The sequence below is a fragment of the Electrona antarctica genome (assembly GCF_951216825.1).
Source record: "Electrona antarctica genome assembly, chromosome: 10".
Taxonomy (NCBI): Eukaryota; Metazoa; Chordata; class Actinopteri; order Myctophiformes; family Myctophidae; genus Electrona; species Electrona antarctica.
Window position 1 is genome coordinate 43,997,331 of NC_136791.1, and position 25,866 is coordinate 44,023,196.

At 48.0% G+C, this 25,866-nt stretch overlaps 1 protein-coding gene across 1 annotated transcript in view; it reads left to right on the plus strand.

Moving 5' to 3' along the window:
- Positions 1-25,866, plus strand: part of LOC306930855 (uncharacterized protein) — a 68,978-nt gene that overhangs the window by 31,362 nt on the left and 11,750 nt on the right. The window contains exons 11-17 of the mRNA XM_079511951.1: positions 6,398-6,594; positions 10,011-10,082; positions 10,212-10,337; positions 10,426-10,485; positions 10,807-11,076; positions 13,697-13,860; positions 14,932-15,097. Of these exons, the coding sequence (XP_079368077.1) occupies positions 6,398-6,594; positions 10,011-10,082; positions 10,212-10,337; positions 10,426-10,485; positions 10,807-11,076; positions 13,697-13,860; positions 14,932-15,097 (1,055 nt within the window). The remainder of the gene's footprint in view (positions 1-6,397; positions 6,595-10,010; positions 10,083-10,211; positions 10,338-10,425; positions 10,486-10,806; positions 11,077-13,696; positions 13,861-14,931; positions 15,098-25,866) is intronic.

The following is a 25,866-nucleotide window of genomic DNA, read 5'->3' on the forward strand; positions in this document are numbered from 1 at the left end:
ATGCTAACATGCTAATGTTAACATGCTAATGCTAACATACTAACATGCTAACATGCTAATGCTAACATGCTAATGTTAACATGTTAATGCTAACATGCTAACATGCTAATGCTAACATGCTAAGGGGTCCATTTGGTTTCGCTCAGGGGGGCGGCCCGGTTCTGGCGAGCCGCCCCGCGTCTGAAACGGTTGAGAAACGACAGTTACGTGTTTTCCCGATTTTCTCCATTGACTTTCAATGTGTGTGTGTGTGTGTGCATGCACATGTGTGCATGTGCGTGTGTGAGAGGTGGTCAACTTGACCTTGAATCATTAACAAAGTATCATTTTCACCTGGGCTAGTCTATGCAAATGCAAACAGTATTGAAAGTTAAAAGCACAGTGACTGTCTCATTGAGAGAACGTATGTCCGAACAAATTGCTCTGTCGCAAAAAGTAAAAGTCGAATGCGATTTTTGTTTTCGCCGTGAGTGACCCGAGACATTGAGGTACGCCGTGTGCGGTATTGGTACGATAAAAAACGTGGTTATAAGAGCGAGTTAAGAATTGTGTCTGTGATGAAAAAAATGCTGAGTCATTCAGGCAGTTAACATGGAGTTTATGACACATTATGATGGTACACCTGTCGCTTTCAGGGCTGTAGTTCACGTACTGTATGTATCTGGGCTATGGTTGTGACATTGGGTGAAAGAGGACAACTGTGGCTACAAAATTACCGAAACCCATGCGTGTAAAGTGAATATGTTGGCCGTGACGACGATTTGTTCGGAGAATTTCGGTACAGGCTTCACAGTGGCTTCTCACTCTAACCCGCTCTCTCTCTGGGCGTGCGACACTCTGAGTCGAGAATATTGCTCAGACCACACACACTTTGAACTGCGATACCGGGCAAACCGTGCAACGTATTCGAATTCCGTCTGAACCACCACAGAGTCGATGGCCTCGTGTGCTGTTTGACTTTTAAATCGTGTTTCTACGTACCAGTATGCCAGAGCAATGTGGCTCCAAAGTAACGTGTCGTTTTCTGTTTTTCCACGCGTTTCCCCATCGACTTTGAATGGGGCATTTTTCGCGTCGTTTATTGCGAATTACGTCGGCACGGTAACGCGAATCGGAAAGAAAAGCACAAGCACACAATATATACATCTAATATATATTTGATGTATATATTGCGGGGCTTTGGCAAACCGTGCGGCCGGCCATAGCGGACAAAGTTTCGCATCTTGATTATTATTATTATTACGATTAAGTATGCGTTTTAGATTTCAACCTGTGTTTCTGCCATTGCATGGCAGGCAACCAGAACTACCTCCCTCAGTAGGCCACACTAGAACCTCCCTCAGTAGGCCACACTAGAACCTCCCTCAGTAGGCCACACTAGAACCTCCCCCAGTAGAACACACTAGAACCTCCCCCAGTAGAACACACTAGAACCTCCCCCAGTAGAACACACTAGAACCTCCCACAGTAGAACACACTAGAACCTCCCACAGTAAGCCACACTAGAACCTCCCCCAGTAGAACACACTAGAACCTCCCACAGTAGAACACACTAGAACCTCCCACAGTAGGCCACACTAGAACCTCCCCCAGTAGAACAATTTACAATTTAGGCATTTAGCAGACGCTCTTAATCCAGAGCGACTTACATTAAGCAATAACAAAAGCATGGCATACATCACATGTATAAAAAGTAGTTATCATGAATCATGCGTAAACTAAGAACGTAACAGTGGAGTATCTATGTAAACTATACATACTATACTATATAATATATTATACATTTGTACTATAAAGTGCTATGACTACATAAAGTGCAATTCTAGAGCTGTCTACATAACAAGCTATAAGTCTGTTTAAAATACTATCTAAGTCTACATAATGTGCTATCTAAGGGGCTAGGCTAGGGCAAGTGCTACGGGCCATGGTGGAGTCTGAAGAGGTGGGTTTTCAGACTACGGCGGAAGATTGGGAGTGAGGCTGCAGTTCTGACTGCAATGGGAAGTGCATTCCATAGTTTTGGAGCCAGAAGGGAGAAGAGTTTGGGACGTGTGGAGCGTTGTCCCGGCGTTTTTAGTGAAGGTACCTCCAGCTTCCCTGCGTTGGCTGATCTGAGTGAGCGGGAGGGTTTGTAGGGTACGATCATACTTGTGAGATATGGGGGGGCCATGCCTTTGGTTGCTTTGAATGCCAGCATCAGAGTTTTGTATTCTGTGCGGGCAGCGACCGGGAGCCAATGGAGCGAGCGGAGAAGGGGGGAGACGTGTGAGAATTTTGGTTGGTTGAAGACCAAGCGTGCTGCGGCATTTTGGATCAGTTGGAGGGGCTTAAGTGCACATGCCGGTAGGCCAGTAAGGAGGGAGTTGCAATAGTCAAGTTTTGACAAGACTGTTGTCTGGATTAGGAGCTGGGCTGACTCCTGGGTGAGGAACGGTCTAATTCGTCGTATGTTGTAGAGTGTAAACCTACAGGATCTAGTGACAGCTGTGATGTGTGTTTTGAACGAGAGCTGACTGTCCAGGACAACACCAAGGTTCCTGGCTGTCGGGACAGACTTTACCAGGGCGTTGTCTACGGAGATAGTTAGCTCCCGCATAGGGCAGGACTTAGCTGGGAAGAACAGAAGCTCAGTCTTGTCTGGGTTCAGCTTGAGGTGGTTGGAAGACATCCACTGTGAGATGTCAGCCAGGCATGCAGTGACGCGCTCTTCTACCTGGGTGGCAGAGGGGGGGAAGGATAGAAACAGTTGTGTGTCATCGGCATAGCAGTGATAGGATATATTGTGAGCAGAGATGATGGTGCCAAGGGATTTAGTGTACAGTGAGAAGAGGAGGGGACCAAGTACAGAGCCCTGTGGGACCCCAGTTTGGAGGGTGCGGGGGGGTGATAGCAAACCTTTCCAAGAAACCTGGTAAGTCCGGTCAGAGAGGTAGGAGGAGAACCACTTCAGCGCCGTCCCGCCTATGCCTAGATCAGCTAGGGTGCCTAGGAGCAGCTGGTGGTTCACTGTGTCAAATGCCGCCGATAGGTCTAGGAGAATCAGGACTGCAGAGTGGGAAGCAGCCTGGGCAGCATGTAGTGCTTCTGTGACTGCGAGGAGTGCAGTTTCCGTGGAGTGTGCCTTCTTGAATCCTGACTGGTTGGGATCCAGCAGGTTGTTCTCTGAGAGATGGAGAGAAAGCTGGTTAGAGACAACACGTTCAAGGGTTTTGGAAAGAAAGGAAAGGAGTGATACCGGTCTGTAGTTCTTGACATCTGAGGGGTCAAGAGTTGGTTTTTTGAGGAGTGGTGATACCCTGGCTGACTTGAAGGCAGATGGGACGCAGCCTGAGGTTACTGAGGTGTTGATAATGGAAGTGATGAAGGGGAGCAGGTCAGGTGCGATGGTCTGGAAGATTGGAGACGGGGCGGGGTCGAGAGGACAGGTGGTAGGTCTAGTGGATGTGACTAGTTTCAGGACCTCATCTGGGGATAGAGGAGAGAAGGAGGACATGCATGGTATGTTATGGTTAGCATTGGTTGAGTCGAGTGCTTCTTTATGGGGGAGGGGGGTAAAGGAGCTACTGATATCATCAACCTTCTTTTCGAAGTAGTTGGCAAAGGCCTCCGCGGTGAGGGATGAGGGTTGAGTGGGGGGAGGGGGTTTAAGGAGGGAGGAGAAAGTGGAGAAGAGTTTCCTTGGGTTAGAAGTGCAGGATTGGATTTTGGTGTGGTAGAAGGAGGTTTTAGCGGTGGTTAGTGAGAGGGAGAAGGCAGAGAGGAGTGAGTGAAAGTGGGAGAGATCATCTGGTAGCTTTGTCTTGTGCCACTTCCTTTCAGCTGCCCTGTTCGTTCAGATCTGAGGGTTTCAGATAACCAGGGGGCCGGTGGGGATGAGCGAGCTGGCCTGGTCGAGAGAGGGCAGTGTTGGTCAAATGCAGATGAGATAGAGGAGAGGAAGGATGTGGTTGCGGGGTCGGGTGAGAGAGAGAGGAAGGACTCTAGGGAGGGTAGAGAGGAGAGAATAGAGGATGAGAGGGAGGAGGGGTTTAGGGACTTGAGATTGCGTCGGGTGGTGACGGTCGGAGGGTGAGTAGGTTTAGGTGGGAGAGTAGAGAGAGAGAGGGAGAAGGTTATGAAGTGGTGGTCAGACCTAATTAAGGGAGTAACAGAGAGTGTGGAGGGGGAGCAGGCTCTGCAGAACACGAGGTCCAAAACATTACCAGCCTTGTGAGTGGGAGGGGAGGGAGAAAGGGAGAGGTCAAACGAGGATAGGAGGGACGTAACGGGAAGATACTTCTCTGCCGTAGGTAGGTTAAAGTCACCCAGTAGAATCAGGGGGGTGCCATCCTCCGGAAACGAGCTGATCAGAGAGTCTAGTTCTTCCAGGAAGTTCCCAAGGGTTCCTGGGGGGCGATAGAGCACAATGAGGGTGAGGGGGACTGGTTGTGATATTGAGATAGCATGAAATTCACATGTGGTGAGAGAAAGGTGAGAGAGATTTAAGACACGGAAATTCCATTTCGGGGACATGAGTATCCCTGTACCACCCCCCCTACCTGTTGAGCGAGGGGTGTGTGTGAATTTGTGTGAAACAGAGAGGGCGGCGGGGGTAGCTGTGTTATCAGGGGTTATCCAGGTTTCGGTTAGAGCAAGGAAATGCAGAGACTTGAGGGTGGCGTGGGCTGAGATAAATTCAGGCATTTCCTCTTTGGTAGCTGCGTGGCAGTTCCAAAGGCCTCCCTCCACCACAATGTGGTGACTGGGTGAACGAGCTGGGTATATGAGATTTGAGGGATTTCTGTGGCGGGGGACACAGAACACTAGAACACTAGAACACTAGAACCTCCCTCAGTAGGCCACACTAGAACCTTCCCCAGTAGAAGACACTAGAACCTCCCCCAGTAGGCCACACTAGCACCTCCATCAGTAGGCCACACTAGAACCTCCCTCAGTAGGCCACAGAAGAACCTCCCTCAGTAGGCCACACTAGAACCTCCCTCAGTAGGCCACACTAGAACCTCCCTCAGTAGGCCACACTAGAACCTCCCTCAGTAGGCCACACTAGAACCTCCCTCAGTAGGCCACACTAGAACCTCCCTCGGTAGGCCACAGAAGAACCTCCATTAGCACAGCCCAAAAGACTATTGCTTCACTCTTGCTTTTAGTTGAATTTTATAACATCTGTGTTTTTTTCCCATGTACTCACTTTTCTGCCTGATTCCCTGCCTTTTTTCTCCAGTGTTGTTCTGCGACATTATGATTATTTTATGTTATTGTCAAATGTCAATAACATGTCATATGTCATATTGTCTATATGTCAAACATCGCATCAGTGACAAGGTCCTGCAGATTCCTCCTCTACAACATCAGGAGGATTCGCCCCTTCCTCACGGAGAAGGCAGCCCAGGTGCTCATCCAGGCTCTCGTCATCTCCCGCCTGGACTACTGCAACTCCCTCCTTGCTGGTGCTCCGGCATCTGCCATCAGACCTCTGGAGCTTGTTCAGAAAGCTGCGGCTCGTCTGGTGTTCAACCGCCCCAAGTTCTCCCACACAACCATCCTTCTCCGTTCTCTACACTGGCTCCCCGTAGCGGCTCGCATCCAGTTCAAAACCCTGGTGTTAGCCTATAGGGCAGTGAAAGGAACAGCTCCTTCCTACCTCCGGGCTATGGTCGATGCCTACACCCCTGCCCGACCACTTCGGTCTGCCACCTCGGGGCGACTGATTGCCTCGTTACTCAAGGGTCCTTCTGGCCGATCCACACGGTCACGACTCTTTTCTGTTCTGGCCCCACAGTGGTGGAATGAACTTCCCACTGATGTTAGGACAGCAGAGTCACTGCCCATATTTCGCCGCAGGTTGAAAACCCACCTCTTCAGGAAACACTACCCTTCCTCTCTGCCTGACCTACTTGTTGTTAACTAGTTGTACGAACGCTTGTTTTCTATTGTTGTATTGTTTATTGGATCTTGTTTAGTCGATACACTTAATTGTTTTAGCTCATGCTCATTTGATTTAGCTATTTTGTCTAATCTGTTTAAGGAAATAGGTAGCTGATATATTGCACTTTTACCTTAGCGCTAGGTATACTCTTGGTTGCTTGTTTTTGCAGAAAATGCACTAAAGACTTCTGGTGATTAGTAGTTTTTGTTCCCTACCTATGTTGAATACACTTATTGTAAGTCGCTTTGGATAAAAGCGTCTGCTAAATGACTGTAATGTAATGTAATGTTATTGCTTTTTCCTTCTTTTTTTGCTCTGTATCACATTGTCCTGGTGTAGCGCCACCATAAGGTCTTTAGCTACGGCTTGGCAGAGACCTGTGCTCTGAGGAGAACTTCTTCTAGTTTTAAACTCTATTTAATAATAGTTTATTCATTCATACGGATACATTTCTCTTGTTTTGTTTGCCAGATCCTTCCTTCGTGCACCCTGGCGTGGGGTGTGACGGCTGTGAGGGAGATGTTGTGGGGACCAGGTATAAGTGTACAGTGTGTCCTAACTATGACCTGTGCTCTGCATGTCAGTCCACTGGGCTTCATCAGGAACACCGTCTGAGGTCCATCCATAGCTCACAGGTCCCTCTGAGGTCCATCCAGAGCTCACCCCAGGTCAGAATATAATCATTTCTGTTGGCAATAACCTCATATGTCCCCATCTAGAGTTAAATATGTATAAAGGTCCATTTGGTTGGCTGGGGACCACCTGGAACCCCCTCAAGGACCACTGGTTGAAAACCACTGCTTTACAACACTTTCATTTTCTTTACACTCCATTTACTTGACCTCTTGGAAATCACTCAAGTAATACTGTACGCTGTGTCTCAATAGATAATACAGAAAACTGATTAGACATACAGTAACATGGTAAAACTAAAGTCCTACTAGTCGGGTCACTTGGTCGCCAAGCGGACATTTGGTGAGATAGAATGAAACTTTCATGTTAACACTTTGATTGCTGGAAGATCTCAACAGGCCTATTTGGATGTTGCTGCCATTTAACATTGCACAAAGGCCTTGTTCGGGGGCCCACAGTAAAATGTTCTCTTATAGCGAGAATCACACGCCTACATCAAAAGAAAGCTGAACTTGTCCACTTCAATTAAAAAAATACATTTTGATTTTACCATGTTCCATTCTGGAGATATTGACCTTTTTGCAACACCTGCATTTGCCTGGAAGTGGTTATCTTGAACAGCGAGCAGAGTTATGGATGGTTTAAAGTCAGAGACATTGACAGGCAGATATAAAATTGAACCCAATAAATATCCTATACATCCTATACACCGAATGAAAGCCCTGAATGTGTACTTTTACGAGGAAAACAGTAAACATTGATCCCATCTACAGTTAGACAGTAATTGGTTATTGAATGCAGCTTGTGCCCACCAGATAACTTCAGAGAAGACATGGACGTGAACTCCTCAATATTCACAAAATAAGGCCTATAGCGACATATAAATACTATATACCGTATGAAACAGAAGACTCTCTGCTTTCATAAGGAAAAAAATTGTACTGTAATAATAAAAAAATCACACCCCTGTGAAGTGAGCAGTGCAACTCTACTTCTCTACTTATTCACTACAGCTCGCTATATACGGACTGAGGCAGAAAGTCATGTAAACCTTTTATTTACAGTTTGGTCTGTAAACTTCTACTGTAATAATAAAAATCACACCCCTGTGAAGTGAGCGTTGCAACTGTTCTGTACTTATTCACTACAGCTCGCTATATACGGACTGAGACAGAAAGTCATGTAAACCTTTTATTTACAGTTTGGTCTGTAAACTTCTACTGTAATAATAAAAATCACACCCCTGTGAAGTGAGCGGTGCAACTGTTCTTTATAGTTGCGCGGTGCAACTGTAGAGAACAGTTGCACCGCTCACTTCACAGGGGTGTGATTTTTATTATTACAGTAGAAGTTTACAGACCAAACTGTAAATAAAAGGTTTACATGACTTTCTGTCTCAGTCCGTATATAGCGAGCTGTAGTGAATAAGTACAGAACAGTTGCAACGCTCACTTCACAGGGGTGTGATTTTTATTATTACAGTAGAAGTTTACAGACCAAACTGTAAATAAAAGGTTTACATGACTTTCTGCCTCAGTCCGTATATAGCGAGCTGTAGTGAATAAGTAGAGAAGTAGAGTTGCACTGCTCACTTCACAGGGGTGTGATTTTTTTATTATTACAGTACAATTTTTTTCCTTATGAAAGCAGAGAGTCTTCTGTTTCATACGGTATATAGTATTTATATGTCGCTATAGGCCTTATTTTGTGAATATTGAGTTCGGGTCCATGTCTTCTCTGCAGTTATATCTGGTGGGCGCAATGTGCATCCACCCAGTATATGACAAACTGTACATGGGATCAATGTTTACTCTTTTCCTCGTAAAAGTACACATTCAGGGCTTTCATTCGATGTATAGGATGTATAGCATATTTATTGTGTTTATTGTTATATCTGCCTGTCAATGTCTGACTATAAACCTTCATAACTATGCTTTCTTTTTGATGATGATTGCCGCCTCGCCTAATCTATCTCACTGCTTTCATTGTTTTGATCGCAGTAACATTGGGGGGGGGTCATGGGCACATTGGGCAGCAAAAGTCTTGATCCGTACGGCTATAAAAAGTCCCATTCCACCGTTCGGTTCAGAACTATAGTATAACACGGTGAGACGCGTTGTCATCAGCTGATTTTGTTTTTCAAGCTAGTGTAGGGGAACATGCCTGGGCATGCTAGCCTGGCACGGCCAGACTCATAGCGAGGGTTCACTGATGTTTCCTCCGGGGAAGAATCTTCAGTGAATCCCCGCTATGAGGCTGGCCAAGCCAGGCTATGGGCATGCAGCTTGGGGGCGATGGAGGGGAAAAAAAGCGTCACCCGGCTGTGATGTCGACGAGAAGGAAAAAATGACTTCCACAGATGACAACACCACGGTTTAGGTCGCGGAAAAGTTCGTTATACATTACACCCGGGTCGATTACGTCCCCGACGCGTTCATTGCGGTCTTATCACTACAATTATAATGAATAAAAAAGCGTTACAATCACACGTCTGAGCGATCTCCGATTATGACGGCTCTGCATGGCGATACGTGATCCACCAACGGTAGACCTCTCCTCCTGCAGGAGAAACAGGAGGGGAGGGGGGAATCGAGTATAAAAGCCAATAGGTGGAGGAAAGCCTGGTGAGGCGAGGTTAGGTGAAATTTGATTCTTTTCATACACGGGCTACATCGGCATGGGCGCAGCCATTCTACACTGGTTTATACACGTAAAGCGGTCCGCCCTCCTGTTTTCAGGAGGGGAGGGGTTTTTTTTTTTTTGGTTTTTTTTTCTGATCACGTGAGCGGGACTAAGCAGCAATGATAGGGCGATGGTTCTTCATTGTCCGGGTGGGTAAAAAGATGAATGAAAGTATGCTATAAAAAAGTGATTGAAACGTATTGATACGTGATCCGCACCCGACGTTTGATTAATTGATAACGTATTGATACGCGATCCGCGTTGGGAGTGTTAAGCAGATATACATCATGTTCACTACTTCATAGCATCCTCAATCTACATACGCAGATCTACAAAAGTCAGAGTGTCCCTTTTATGCACATATATGGAGTTCTTTGTCAGGCATGCTTAAATATGGAGTCTATGCAGATGTCGGAACATATTTGTGATGTCGGAACAGGCCAGCTCCATATATGGAGCCTGGGCAGGGGCCCTGTCCAGAGCCCCGGGCAGAGGTGTTTGTGCTGGTTCTGGACAACCGTGGGTCCGACCGACTCGACACCGGGCACTGCACTGTGGTGGTGTGGAATGCGTGTGTCACTGTCGAATTTGAAGTCGGCGGGGCGAATGGTTCTTGAGTTACGTGGAAGACAGACATACAGAGACTTGGCACATTCATAGATAGAGATAGGTTGAGAAGTGCTGATATATATACAGATTGTTATAGGTCTACTCTACACAGTAAGTTAGCCACCTCAAAAGACTGTTTATGCTCACCTTTAAATTGCAGAAAGACACAAGCAGCCCATCGTTAGGTGTATTGGCAGCACCAGCACCAGCACCAGCCCTCTGGGCTATAAGGGTGAGTATTGCCATAATGATCCTTTTATTCACATACAGTATACCACTGATTTATGTGTGAATGATTGTATGTTGCATGACGTGTTTAAGTGTGGTTTTCAGAAATCTGGTTCTATGTTTCCTTTTATAGCCTGATGAAAAAGGGAAATTTGAGGGTATCTTTGAGAGTATGACACCAGCCAATGGTGTCCTCTCTGGTGACAAAGTGAAGCCGGTGATGATCAACTCCAAGCTACCCCTGGACGTGTTAGGAAAGGTATCGGTGTCACACTAGAGTTCGATTAAATATGCAGGGCTATTGAATCTTTCTTGTAGGATCATAATTTTTTCATGTGTTTGTTTAGATTTGGGACCTTAGTGACATAGACAAGGATGGACACTTGGACAAAGAGGAGTTCTGTGTGGTAAGGCAGCATTTATCCTTTACACTTAACCACCCTATACATGCTACATGGTTGAACTGAGTCCCTCAGATTTCTACATATCTTCACTGAAAATACGCATCGCAGTGCGTTGTGAGCTTGTTGATTGGCTATTTTCAGCAAAAGTTTACCCAGAATGATGCTGTGGTTTTATTGCTCTGTTGCATGAAGCTGTGTGGCACCGTTACGCCTGCCTGCGTATGACAGATGGCGCTCTCCTGGGAAATAATTATTTTTAGTAGTAAATGGTAATGCTAAGGTCTAAAAAAGATGACCTGTTTTTATTATTTTCTCTCTCTCTAGGCTATGCATCTGGTGTACCGTGCCATGGAGAATGAGGCCACCCCCACTGTGTTGCCCGCCAACCTCATTCCTCTTTCCAGGAGGAGGAAGAAGTCTGCGGGGGCATTGCCAGGTGCCGTGGCTGTCTTGCCTGCCCTGTCTGGTCTCGGTTCTGCCCCACTTAAAGAGAGCCTGCGCTCCACTCTTTCCTTAAGCAGTGTTCCCTCCCTCAGTGGTGGCACCGGCACAGGGAGCCTCTCTCCCAAACACTCCTTCAAATCCAGCACACAGGTACGACCGCATTTCAGCATATCATTTGAATGATGGGAGGCCAGTACTTTTGACTTGTACCAATGGAATGCGTCATCATACCCAGAAGTTATGCGGGAAGGCCTACTGAGCGGGGGAAAAACTACTTTCTGGCCTTTACAGCCCATGCAAACATAAGTCCCATCTGATTGTATTAAACAACGTTAAACTCACTTTGCCACTCGATTTGCCACTCACTTTATGTATGCGCTCTATAGCCACACCTTACAGCATTTTTTTTCACCCAGAGGTCCTTGAGGCGGTTCTAGGTGGTCCCCAGCCCCCTTACATGTATGTAACTCAGAGGGTGTACAAATGGAACCAAGTGGACCCATTCGCACACTGGCAGAGCACTGAGGATTTTGCACTACAGATTGTGGTCCCAGAGATAAGAATCATATCAAGGGTGTTTGTAGACATATGCCAAGGTAGTGACAGCTCAGCGCACGTTGGCACTTTAACTTGTTGATAGCTGATTGGTCAGATAGCCAAATCATAGCTAAGCGTCACCCCTGATACTGCTTACTGCCCTCTTGGTCCTTCCTTGGTCACTTCCTTGGTTATAATATACAGTCATTACTTTGAATTTGATACACTTATGTTCCTGAGTGATTGCAGATTGATGTAGAATGAGGGCATGTTTGTAAAACATTGTTTTTACAAACCAGTTTTTCCCGTACTTCACCCCTATTCTGTTGATAATGTCCGTACTTGTTCTGCCACATTGTGAGCATTGTCCATGGCCCACTCTCTTCCTTATTGCTGCAGGGAATCTGTGTGTTCAAGGAAACGGGTTTCTTTTGTATAGGAAGGAAAGGAACACTGCTATTGACAAACTGATCTGTGGGATCATTTCTGGGCCTCGCTGCCATACCACGACATCTTCTTTTCTGCTTTTATTCTACCCCTCCCTCTCCCTTTTTGTTTTTGTCTGTCTTTAGTCTTTCACCTTTTTCCTCACACGACGCCATTTTAACTTACAGTAGCTATAGAGCGCTGCAGTCCCACCCCCTTTCATGACGACGCCAGGCCCAGGAAATGATTCCCAATGCATTTTTCCCATAGACATTTCAAAAGGTATTTATTTAAAGACTGTTACGCCGCGGACAAAGCCAACTCGAGTCGTGACAACTCATGACAACAAACACAATATTTTGGACCAAACAAATAATTACAAAGAAGAAAAACAACAAAAAAAGTATTGTAACATGCCGTTTTTTTCTTCTTTCTAATTATTTGTTCAGCCCAAAAAATTGTGTTTGTTGTCATGATTTGTCACGACAAGAGTTGGCTTTGTCCGCGGCGTAAACGTCTTTAAATAAATACTTTTTGAAATGTCTATGAGGAAAATGAACGGAGAATCATTTCCTGGGCCCTGGTAGGGGGCGGGACTGCAACGCTCTATTAGTTAGGCCTAAAATTCTTTTTTTATTTTTTATTTCAAAATATTTTATTGAAGGGCTCTAGCCCATCCTATGCCCAGCTTTGAGGGTCTGTGACTGTGTAAACACAAACATTGAAGACAAAAGTGTGTAAACCCAAACATTGAAGACAAAAGTGAGGATGGAAATTGTGATTGGCCAGAATGAGATGATGTATGATGGGGTTATCATACATCAAAAAGCTTTGAGTGTTTGTGTAAATACAAACATTGTGCAAACAACAACCTCACTTCACACAAAAAAGATATTTAGAAAATAGCCAATCACTGTATATTTGCTCAGTACAAGAGTATTTTTCTTTTTAATGCAACTTTTCGGCATGAACCTTCTTCAGGCATGAAGAAGGTCCGGAGGGACCGAAACGTTGCATTAAAAATCACACCCGTGTGAACTGAGTGGTGCAACCCCCCCCCCCCCCTCCCCCCCCCTCTCTCTCTCTCTGTCTCTCATTAGCAGGCAGCAGTGCAGCACTATCTCTCTCTCTCTGTTTCTGGCACAACAGCGCCACTTTTGGTAGTCATTGGTACTCGTGCTCATAGTCACATAGGTGGGTGGGTGAACACATGGGTGAACACGTAGGTGAACACGGACATTGCTGTTACTTGGAGTGGTTGCACCACTCAAAAAGAAAAATACTCTTGTACTGAGCAAATATACAGTGTGCGGGTGCATTCTACTCCTTTCATTGATGTCCACTGGCCTACGCACCTGTGCAGACGCCTGACTTCTAGGTGTGTGAAAGTTTTTCCCTACAGAAAATAGCCAATCGAAATTGTCGAATGTTAGGATTTTAATGTTCAATTATGATATGCCCAAAATTGGGATGCCAGTAATGATAATAACGGAAATGATGATGATGATAATAATAATGTAGTCCCCTTTAGTTTTGGGGGTATTGTCACTATACAATTGACATAATTGAGTCAAAAATCTAATCAAATCTTAATTTGTCCTCTGCTTTTAACCATCCAAACTATTAGGAGCAGTGCCATTAGTACAGTACCTGGGGAGCAGTTGTGTCCTGAAATAGAGCTGATGGTTCCCTCATTAAGAACCGGTGAATTCTCTCCATGGTTCCCTCTTGTTTTATTCAAGCACACTGAGAGGTGCTGACGGATTGCATTCCCTTCTCATATGGCCATGTTGTCCTGTGTCTATAGTCCCAGCTGCCTTCCAACTGGGTCGTCCCTGTGGCCGACAGGGGTCGCTACGATGACATCTTCATGAAGACGGACACGGATATGGACGGCCTTGTCTCTGGGTCGGAGGTCATTGAGATCTTCATGCAGTCTAGCCTCCCTCAGACCATGCTGGCACAGATATGGTGAGAACATGACCCAAATGAAATCCTAACACCGTTTCTGAATGCGTCTTGTTATTTTGTCATCGCAAATCATGCATTTTACGTCTCTTCTCTGACATTCTGTGAAAGTAATAACTAATAAGAAAAAGTAGGCAAATATGGTTAAAGTAGTAATAATCATGAAACCATAATCGAACACATGATAATAAAAATTATACAAGCACAATACAGGATAGACAACGGAACACAATGCCTAACCGTATGAACCCAGTCACACACATGATACCCAGCACCCGTATGCACACGTGTGTTTGGTGTTGACTGTTGATTATGATGAAATGGCTTGTAGCACCACGCAGGTCAGAAAAATAGCATAATATTCTTTGTGCTACATTGTTCTCCTTTTGTGTCACCCAATACATAATTAACCACTTTCAACCTGGCCTTCCTATTTTGGGCATGTCATTGTTGGTGAAATATTTCAAAAATAGCAGATAAGCTCACGTGTTGCATGATTGCATCGTGATGCTTTGTGAACTTGTATATCACCTATTTTTATGTATGATGAAGTATAGTGGTTAAATACAGGTCATTGACACACACACACACGCACACGCGCGCGCACGCGCACACGCGCGCACACGCGCGCACACGCGCGCACACGCGCGCACACACACACACACACACACAGTATCCTGGAGTTAAAGAGGTATTTAGCAAGAGTCAAGCCTGATTTATACGTTGTTGCATGCACCAAAAATAGCAGATCTACAAGCTCCCAATGTGCCAAGCTGCAACTTGTTGTGAGCTTATAGATCAGCTATTTCCGTTGCACGGCACCTGTGCACAACTACAAATAAGGCTAGACACAGACATTCACTTCAGACCGCGCATCTCAACGCAAGCCAAGACTTTAGACGCATGCATGAATCCGATGCTTTACAATACATGTGTCAGGCGCCACACGCTGCAGCTCCTACAACGCGCTGCAACTGGACGCTCCACCCCGTTTCTTCCATAGAATGGAAGTGAGCGGTGGGAGCTGACGCGCATGTGTGAGTCAGTTGTTACGGTATCTCCTCTTCTGTTCAGGGGCCTGGCTGACACCAAACAGGTCGGCAAGCTGACCAGGGAACAGTTCTCTCTGGCCATGTACATAATCCAGCAGAAAGTCACCAAGGGCACCGACCCCCCCCAGACCCTCCTCCCAGAAATGATCCCCCCCTCAGAGAGGACCGCAGCTTCCGCAGCAGGACCAGTAAGTCCAGGATTTGGCCCACAATGTCAATAGAACATAATACAACATACACTGTAAGGTGTTGACTTTAACTCTTGAGAGTATACAAATGGGTTAATGGAATGGAACTATAGAAAACCCCACCACTCTAGCTGAGAGTGGGGGCGGAGCAGTAGCAGGTTGCCTTGTTGGTGGTGGGTGGGGCCACCAAATTGGCACACCTGGGGACTATATAGACAAATTAGAAGCCACAGACAAACATTTGTACCTTACTGGAGAGGTGCTGGTAGCACCTCTGTGTCTGTGCCTATATTGATGCATTACTCGTAAGTTTCCTTTCTATTGCCAAATGCCCCTTTGCTTAATGTGTTTATGCCTACATTCTATTTGCCAAATGCCCCCTTGAGTAGTCTATCTGGTTAATGTGTTTATGCCTATACGTTTGCTGTAGTTTCATGTGTTTACTGTTTGCACTACTGATTGCTACTCTCTCTCTTCTTGTTTAGTTAAAATCATCATCATCATCCGTCATTCACCATTGCCATCATGCCATATCTGCAAAGCCTGAATAAAACTCTGTGACATGCCAATACTGTCTGGTTCATGATCCATGCTCTAACAGGCATGCTGGTGTAGAGGTGCACAGGCACATAGCCAGCACACTCCTCTTATACTAGCTAGAGAGAATTCTTCATGGTCCTTCGAGCAGGAGCACCCCGCCACCAGATACGGACCACAGTAGGCAGATGGAAAATTACGAGGCACTTGGGAAAGGAGCGAGGCAGAAGACGGCACCAACACATCTGAGGGACTACAACCACTATCAAGCCACTGCCCGCCCTTATCCCCCAACACAGGATCAGTCCACCTCAATTATGAGCGACAATGGTGCAAATGGGAGCGATGTGTTCGAACTAGAGTCGGTCTCCGTCCATCAGTCTCCAGAGCCCCTCCTGGACCCCCGAGCTAGGTTTCACTCATCGCCTGCCCGGAGCCAGCCACCACCCGGGCCCCCCTTCCAGCAGCAGCCCCCTCCTCAGCAGCAGTCCCCCCTTCAGCAGCAGCCCCCTCCTCAGCAGCAGCCCCCTCCTCAGCAGCAGCCCCCTCCTCAGCAGCAGCCCCCCCTTCAGCAGCAGCCCCTCCCCCTCCAGCCCCCTCCCCAGCAGCCCCCCCCTCCCCAGCAGCCCCCCCCTCAGCAGCCCCCTCCTCAGCAGCAGCCCCCTCCTCAGCAGCAGCCCCCTCCTCAGCAGCTCCCTCCTCAGCAGCAGCCCCCTCTTCAGCAGCCCCCTCCTCAACAGCAGCTATGGGCCCCAGCCCCCCCGCAGCAGCAGCCCCCTCCTGAGCAGCAGCCCCCTCAACAGCAGCCCCCTCCTCAACAGCAGCTATGGGCCCCAGCCCCCCCGCAGCAGCCCCCTCCTCAGCAGCAGCCCCCTCCTCAACAGCAGCTATGGGCCCCAGCCCCCCCGCAGCAGTCCCCTCCTCAGCAGCAGCCCCCTCCTCAACAGCAGCTATGGGCCCCAGCCCTCCTGCAGCAGCCCCCTCCTCAGCAGCAGCCCCCTCCTCAACAGCAGCTATGGGCCCCAGCCCCCCCGCAGCAGCAGCCCCTTCCTGAGCAGCAGCCCCCTCCTCAGCAGCAGCCCCCTCTTCAACAGCAGCCCCCTCCTCAACAGCAGCTATGGGCCCCAGCCCCCCCGCAGCAGCCCCCTCCTCAGCACCAGCCCCCTCCTCAGCAGCAGCCCCCTCCTCAACAGCAGCTATGGGCCCCAGGCCCCCCGCAGCAGCCCCCTCCTCAACAGCAGCTATGGGCCCCAGCCCCCCCGCAGCAGCAACTATGGGCCCCAGCCCCCCTGCAGCAGCCCCCTCCTCAGCAGCAGCTACGGGCCCCAGCCCCCCCTCCTCAGCAACCATGGGCCCCAGCCCCCCCGCAGCACCCCCCTCCTCAGCAGCAGCCCCCTCCTCAGCAGCAGCCCCCTCCTCAGCAGCAGCCCCCCCCTCAGCAACAGCTATGGGCCCCAGCCCACCCGCAGCAGCAACTATGGGTCCCAGCCCCCCCGCAGCCCCCTCCTCAGCAACAGCTATGGGCCCCAGCCCCCCCGCAGCCCCCTCCTCAGCAACAGCTATGGGCCCCAGCCCCCCCCGCAGCAGCCCCCTCCTCAGCAGCAGCCCCCTCCTCAGCAACAGCTATGGGCCCCAGCCCCCCCGCAGCAGCCCCCTCCTCAGCAGCAGCCCCCTCCTCAGCAACAGCTACGGGCCCCAGCCTTCCCCCAGCAGCCCCCTCCTCAGCAGCAGCCCCCTCCTCAGCAACAGCTATGGGCCCCAGCCCCCCCGCAGCAGCCCCCTCAGCAGCAGCCCCCCCCTCAGCAGCAACTATGGGCCACAGCACCACCTCCAGCACTCTCTGCATGGCCTCACTCAACTGTTCTTCAGCCGCAGCCATGGCCCTCCACCCCACCCCAACTCTCCCCAGTGACTATCCCTTACCAGGTACCTCCCACCTACTTCCTGCCACAACAGTGGACTCACCCAGTACCTTCCCACATGCAATGGCCCTCAGCCCCAACGCATAACCCACACACAGACCCATCATTTGGCTACAAGACCTCCAGAGTTGAGGGACCCACATTCCCAAACCTTAATAAAGAAGACCCCCACGAATACATAATGCTTAAGATGGCCCTGTCCAACCTATTGTCCCCCTGGGAAACCGAAACATATAAGTATCACATCCTGTTAGACCACCTCAAACTACCTTCAGCACGCCATATAGCACTGGCCTATGCCCACGACCCCCAGCCCTATACTAAGGCCTTAGCCGCACTAGACCAACAGTATGGGCAGCCCCACCACCTTGCCATGAGAGAAATTACAACTATAACAAACCTCCCAAAGGTCCAACCTGGCGACTCCAAAGCCTTCCATGCCTTTGCAGTTAGGGTCCAGTCCCTGGTGGGAATGTTACAGGCCATGGGCCAGAGCGAGGGCGCTGCCGAGCTGGCCTGTTCTTCCCACGTACAGCACCTCCTGAGTAAGCTGCCAGCTGACCTAGTAGCTAACTTTATTCGCCACATGCGTTCAACCCGACCAGGAACCTACTACACCCTAATTGACTTTGCTCGGTGGCTTCAATGCGAGGCTGAATGCCAGTCAGTAGCTGCCCAAGTTCAGAATCCAACCGACACCATAATCCCAGCCGGGAGATCGATGCCGAGGCCCCCCACTTTCCCAGCCACCATATTGCACGGTACCAGCTCCGAGCCCCCCCCAGTACCCTCTACAAGTAATCAGAGTAAACCCAGAGCATGCCAGTACTGCAATTCCTCCGACCATTCAATAATCAACTGTAAAGACTTTAAGGAGCTGACGACAGAAGAGGCAAAGGTATGGATAAAGCAAAAAAGGAGGTGCTGGAGATGTGCAGGACCTCACGTAGCCAGGAACTGCAACCTGAGAACACCATGCCCCCTGTGTAAGGGGAAACACCTGAGTATCCTGCATCATGTTAATAATAGGGAGACGGAATCCAAGGTTCTATACATAAATCCCCAGCCCAGCTCCCCCAAAGTCCTCCTTAAAGTAGTTAAGGTGATCTTACGTAATCAACATCACACCTTGGATACTTATGCTATTCTGGATGATGGTTCTCAGCGTACAATGCTCCTACCAGCAGCATATAAGCAACTTAAGCTCGAAGGAGACTTTGAACGCCTGGTTGTACGCACCATCAGACAACAAACCGAGGCATTGGATGGGGCTTCAGTGAGCTTTGAGATCTCACCCTCCTCTAACCCCCAGAAAACATTCCCAATTACGAATGCATTTACCTCAGCCAAGTTGTCACTGGCAGAACAGACCTACCCAGTAGATAAACTTAAAACACGCTATCGCCATCTACAGAGCCTCCCCCTCCAGCCCTTTTCCAATGCACAGCCCCTCCTCCTAATAGGAGCAGATAATTCCCACCTTATAACCCCAACCAAGAAGGTCTGCTTAGGGCCATCAGGGACACCTGTAGCCCTCCATACCCAGCTAGGCTGGACACTCCAAGGGCGAACCTCTTTTCAGGAGCAGTCAGACACCGCTCAAGCCCTTTTTACCTCAACCGGCACCCCGTACGCAGAACTTAGTCGCCACGTTGAAAAACTATGGCAGCTGGATGTTCTCCCCTTTAAGAACGAGAAACTCATCACAAGATCCAAACAGGACAAAGAGGTCATGGACCTGCTAGAAGCCAAGACGATAAGAGTGGAAGTTGACAGACTTAAACGCTATGCAACACCCCTTACCCGTATCCCCAATGCCCCAAAGCTGCAATCCTCCCAAGATTCTGTCATGCCCCTCCTGCGCCAGACCGAACGCCGCCTTACCCAAAACTCAGAATTGGCCCAAATCTACTGCCAAGAAATAGATAAACTGCTACAGGCGGGCTACGTAAAGAAACTGACCACTGAGCAGACCTCTAAACCCGAAGAGTCCTGGTATATTCCCCATCATATCGTTGAGCATAACGGTAAACACCGCATGGTTTTTAATTGTTCATTCTCCTATCAAGGCCAAGTTTTGAACGATCAACTCCTCCCCGGCCCAGCACTGGGTCCCTCAATGCTGGGTGTGCTGCTCCGCTTCCGACAGCACAAAGTGGCCATCAGCGGTGATATTAAGTCAATGTTCCACCAGATTAGACTCCTACCCGAAGATAGACCTCTGTTAAGATTTCTGTGGCGTGACCTCAGGAGGGAGAGCCCCCCTGATGTATACGAGTGGCAAGTCCTACCTTTTGGTACAACATGCAGCCCATGTTGCGCCATCTATGCTGTTCAGAGACATGCGCAATCCCAGCCTAACAACGACATTGCAGCCACAGTCCTGGAATCCTTCTACGTGGACAATTGTCTGCACTCACTCTCTTGCCCCCTAGAGGCCAAAGAGTTGGTCATGAGATTGCGAGAAGGGTTACTCACCGGAGGATTTGACCTCAGACAGTGGGCCAGCAATACCCAATCCGTTGTAGACCACCTACCTCCTGAGGCCCGGGCCGACAGTACCGAGTGCTGGCTGAGCCAGGACCGAACCGACCCGACAGAGGGCACTCTAGGCCTAAGCTGGCATTTTACTGTGGACACACTGGGCTACAAGCATAGACCTGTATTGTATGACACTTTGACCATGAGGAACGTATACAAAGTACTTGCCACACAGTATGACCCCCTTGGATTTATATCACCTTTCACCACCCGAGCCAAAGTTATCCTCCAACAGCTCTGGCTGGAGAAAAGAGAATGGGATGACCCTATCCCTCCTGGAGAGCTTCAGAAAGCATGGTATGAGTGGGAGAACGAGCTTAACCAACTGGCCAACCTGCATTACCAGAGATGGTACGAAGCTAACGCCCCTTACCCTGTTAAGCTAAGACAACTGCATATTTTCTGTGATGCCTCAGAAAGAGCGTATGGTTCTGTAGCCTACCTGAGGATGGACGATGAGAAAGGGGGGGCTCATGTTTCATTCATCATGGCCAGATCACGAGTAGCCCCCAAACAACAGATTACCATTCCTCGCCTGGAACTGTCCGCGGCACTGACCGGAGCCCAGATGGCTCAGCTCCTCCAGAGAGAGCTTACAATCCCAATCGACAAAACAGTGCTCTGGTCAGATTCCACGGTAGTTCTGACCTGGCTACAGTCAGTGTCATGCAGGTACAAAGTCTTTGTCGCCAATCGCATCACTGAAATACTAGAGCTCACCTCCCCTGACCAGTGGCGATATGTCGATTCGGGTAACAATCCCGCTGACGATATTACTCGGGGCAAGCGCCTCGATGAGCTGACCGGACCCAACAGATGGAACAGAGGCCCAGCTTTCCTGGCTTTATCCCCTGACCAATGGCCCGCCTTACCACTTCATACCCCCGACCCAATACCTGACATACGCAAACCCCTGTTCTGTGGTCTCACCCAGAGTAGCATATCATCTGATATCCCTGATCCCAGCCAATTTACCACTTGGGCAGAGCTCGTAGAGGCCACTTACCAACGCTCTCAGGATCCCACTGGACAAACCCCCCCCGGCCCCCCAGTACGCAATCGAGCGGATGCTGAAGCTCGCATCCTTGCACAAGCCCAAGCAGAAAGCTTTCCCGACGACCTCAAGGCTCTCAAGTCAGGAAAGGAACTCCCAACCCATAGTCGCCTCCTTCCCCTCTCCCCACAGCTAGAGTCCAAACTTAACCTTATCAGAGTCGGAGGCAGACTTCGGTTAGCTGCAGAGATGGAACCAGGAGCAATGCATCCCATTGTGCTTGACCCCAAACACACAGTAACCCTCCTGATAATAAAGGACTATGACACTCGCCTCTTACACCCTGGCCCTGAGAGGGTGTTTGCTGAGCTCAGACGCACATACTGGATCCCTCGCGGACGTCAGGCCATTAAGCAGCATCAGTGGAACTGTGTGGAATGCAGGAAGTGGAGGGCTAAACCAACAGTACCCAAGATGGCCGATCTACCTCCTTCTAGAGTCCGTTTAACACAGCCCCCGTTCTGGTCCACAGGGATGGACTGCTTTGGCCCACTAGTCATAAAGGCCGGCCGCAAAACCGAAAAAAGATGGGGGATCCTATTTAAATGCCTTACCACGCACTGCCTTCACATTGAAATCTTAACCAGTCTCGATACGGACAGTTTCCTGATGTCCCTGCGCCGTTTTACATCATGCAGAGGCCAACCCTTCGAAATTTTGTCTGACTGTGGGACAAACTTCAGAGGCGGAGCGAAGGAACTCAGCAACGCCTTTGCCGCAATGAGCCCAGCATTGAAGGAGCAACTGGGTAAAAGGAAAATCCTGTTCAAGTTCAACCCCCCAAACGCCCCCCACTTTGGAGGTGTGTGGGAAAGAGAAGTGAGGTCTATTAAGACAGCACTGCGAGTGACCTTGGGGGCCCAAACAGTTACGGAGGAGGTGCTGAACACAGTTCTAATAGAAATAGAAGGAATCCTCAACTCAAAACCCCTCGGATACACTTCATCAGACCTGGCCGACCCCGACCCTGTGACCCCAAACCTCCTCCTCATGGGGCGGCGGGACGCCTCTCTCCCTCAGGCAATGTACGACGATTCAGACCTCATTGGCCGACGTAAGTGGAAGCATAGCCAGATTTTAGCTGACCACTTCTGGTCACGCTTTATTAAGGACTACCTACCCAGCCTTCAAATCCGCCAAAAATGGCAGAGAGAGAAAGCCAACTTGGAGGAATCCACCGTTGTCATGGTGATGGACCCACAGCTGCCCAGAGGTCTGTGGCCAATCGGCAGGGTGACTCAACTCAGGCCTAGCAAAGATGGGCGTGTTCGCACGGCAGAAGTGGAGATCAAGGGCAAAGTGTACACCAGACCCGTGGCCAGACTAGTGGCTCTCCCAGCAATGGCCGACCCCGAATCCTCAAAGGCAAACGCTTGAACATTTCTCTGTTTGTTTTGGTTTGTTTTTTTCGGAACTGTGCTTCTGTTAATCAAATAGATATTTGATGGGGCGGCTATAGAAAACCCCACCACTCTAGCTGAGAGTGGGGGCGGAGCAGTAGCAGGTTGCCTTGTTGGTGGTGGGTGGGGCCACCAAATTGGCACACCTGGGGACTATATAGACAAATTAGAAGCCACAGACAAACATTTGTACCTTACTGGAGAGGTGCTGGTAGCACCTCTGTGTCTGTGCCTATATTGATGCATTACTCGTAAGTTTCCTTTCTATTGCCAAATGCCCCTTTGCTTAATGTGTTTATGCCTACATTCTATTTGCCAAATGCCCCCTTGAGTAGTCTATCTGGTTAATGTGTTTATGCCTATACGTTTGCTGTAGTTTCATGTGTTTACTGTTTGCACTACTGATTGCTACTCTCTCTCTTCTTGTTTAGTTAAAATCATCATCATCATCCGTCATTCACCATTGCCATCATGCCATATCTGCAAAGCCTGAATAAAACTCTGTGACATGCCAATACTGTCTGGTTCATGATCCATGCTCTAACAGGCATGCTGGTGTAGAGGTGCACAGGCACATAGCCAGCACCCTCCTCTTATACTAGCTAGAGAGAATTCTTCAGGAACCATATGGCCATTTGTACACTCTCAGAGTTAAACAAGGGATATAATTTGACTGTGTACAAGCCGATGGGGCACCTGACTTTGGCATAATGCATTCTTCCTTGTACGACAGTGTCACTTGCCGAATATAGCTGATTTGCGTTTTTTGCTTGAGAATCATTTCTGGTGAGCGATACTGTCACATGAAGAAGAGACCAAATAGATGAAACAACCAATGGACAATTCTGTCCAGGTAAAAACTGGAACTGTTGACCTGGAAATGTGGGAAACACGCATCAGTTGAAACAAGTACATCAAGGCCTGTTGCTGTCAAACACTGACACCCACCAGAGACACCAGTCAGAATGCACTGAGATGATTAGTGCTAGATTGGATTTGTCCTCTACGACCAGATTCTTCCCTACAAAATAATTAGAAAGTTTGATTTAAACTGGATTCAAAACAAGAACGAGAATTTAGACATTTCTCTTTTTGGCAAAAGTGAAAACACAGTGGCCATTCCTTGTAGACCTAACAGTGGGATAGCTTATACGCCTGTTGTGTATATACTGTGTCGTGTGAGGTGGATGACAGATGTGGCAGCGGCAGCAACAGGTCTTCATGTACTGTAGAAGGAAGGCACTGGCGCAAACTCAGACATTTAAAGCCTTTTTATTCACAGGGTGCAGGCAAACCAAGTGACAATGTTTCGATGTCAATAGATCTTTGTCAGGTCATAGCATGAATTAGCCTCAGTCCCAGCCTTACTCATCTGCCAAGAGAAAAGCCTGGTCACAACCTAAGGCAGAGACGCTATCGGCGGAAGTGTCGGTCCGGAACATCCGTCAAATGTATTTCCCCCGGATATATCTTTCCGACCTATCACAATTGTTTCATTCAAGGAGAATGTAAACTCATTTGTAAAGCATCAATGTCATTTCCTTGAGCGGAACTTCCGCCAAAATCCCGCAACTTCCGCCCAAAACAAATGATAGGGTCTACACTACAGCGTAGGTCTTGACCAGCGTGAGCATGAATGGGCTACATATGGCTTAAATATAAGTGAGGAACAGGGGTAGGCCCTTCAGTTAGCCATTGTTCAAAGGTCTTTATGTACCGTTTCAACTAATGCATTTTTTTCACCTCTCCCGGTCTGCTGGGAAATCTAGATGTTTACCGGTCTGTTAGCAAATGTTTACACTGCCCGGGCCGGGATATATATAGACATTTCCTGTTTCCTACATTTACTGTAAAACATGCATTTTTGGTACTTTTCCAAACATGCCGTTTTAACTCAGAGATTAAAATAGGGTGCATTTTGCATCCCAAATGCAGTTTATAGTTAAGGGACGCAATAAAACAATGACCTCTGCATCCACGGGATGCACTACTGTACTACTGTACTGTTTTTTATTCTAGTTTATTTTGCTAGCTTTAGTTATAATAATCATTTCTTCTTCTGTTTTCTACATGAATATAACTACATTATAACCATATAAAATGAAATGGGAGTTAAATGCTGCAATTTGTAAGAATGGCAAAATATGACTCCTAATGTTGTTGAAGTGGGACTCATAAAATGTCCCTGGGACTCATCTAAAAGACCACCCCTGCATCCCGGGACTCATTACATTTAAAACCTATTTACATCACTGCAATTATAATGACACCTCATCTCTCTGTTTGTTGTCTATAAGAAGGCAGAGACATAATGACACCTCATCTCTCTGTTTGTTGTCTTTAAGAAGGCAGAGACATAATGACACCCCATCTCTCTGTTTGTTGTCTTTAAGGAAGGCAGAGACATAATGACACCTCATCTCTCTGTTTGTTTTCTATAAGAAGGCAGAGACATAATGACACCTCCCCCCTTTTTGAAACTAGCTCCTTGCCACTCACCCTACACACTTCCACTTGGTTTGAGCATAGATATATCAATCATAGAGACGGCACTGGATGGGATGGGAATCCCAGTGCTGTCTCTATTATTTATATATCTATGCTCAAACCAAGTGGAAGTGTGTAGGGTGAGTGGCGAGGAGCTAGTTTCAAAAAGGGCCTTTATCTCTCTGTTTGTTGTCTTTAAGAAGGCAGAGACATAATGACACCTCATCTCTCTGTTTGTTGTCTTTAAGAAGGCAGAGACATAATGACACCACATCTCTGTTTGTTGTCTTTAAGAAGGCAGAGACACAATGACATCTCATCTCTCTGTTTGTTGTATTTAAGAAGGCAGAGACATAATGACATCTCATCTCTCTGTTTGTTGTCTTTAAGAAGGCAGAGACATAATGACATCTCATCTCTCTGTTTGTTGTCTTTAAGAAGGCAGAGACATAATGACACCTCATCTCTGTTTGTTGTCTTTAAGAAGGCAGAGACATAATGACACCTCATCTCTCTGTTTGTTGTCTTTAAGAAGGCAGAGATGTCTGCAAGATCACAGATTGGAAGTGAAGGTATGTATCTTGCCACGTCATTAGGACACTAGAAGCTGAAAAAATAAAGCAAGCTAAAATTATTTCAAAGCTGCTTTTCTTTCAGAAAGTGGGCGTGCCCAAGCCACCTGTCAGCTGTCAGTCAAGTGGCCTGGACTGGCCTTGAGACGAGACAGAAAATAGGCAGTCTGAGCAGGCGCGCATTTTAAAGTGTAAAATGTAAAATAGCAGCTGTAGAGGAGAAATAAGTCTATATTTAACTAGAAACAAATTTCAG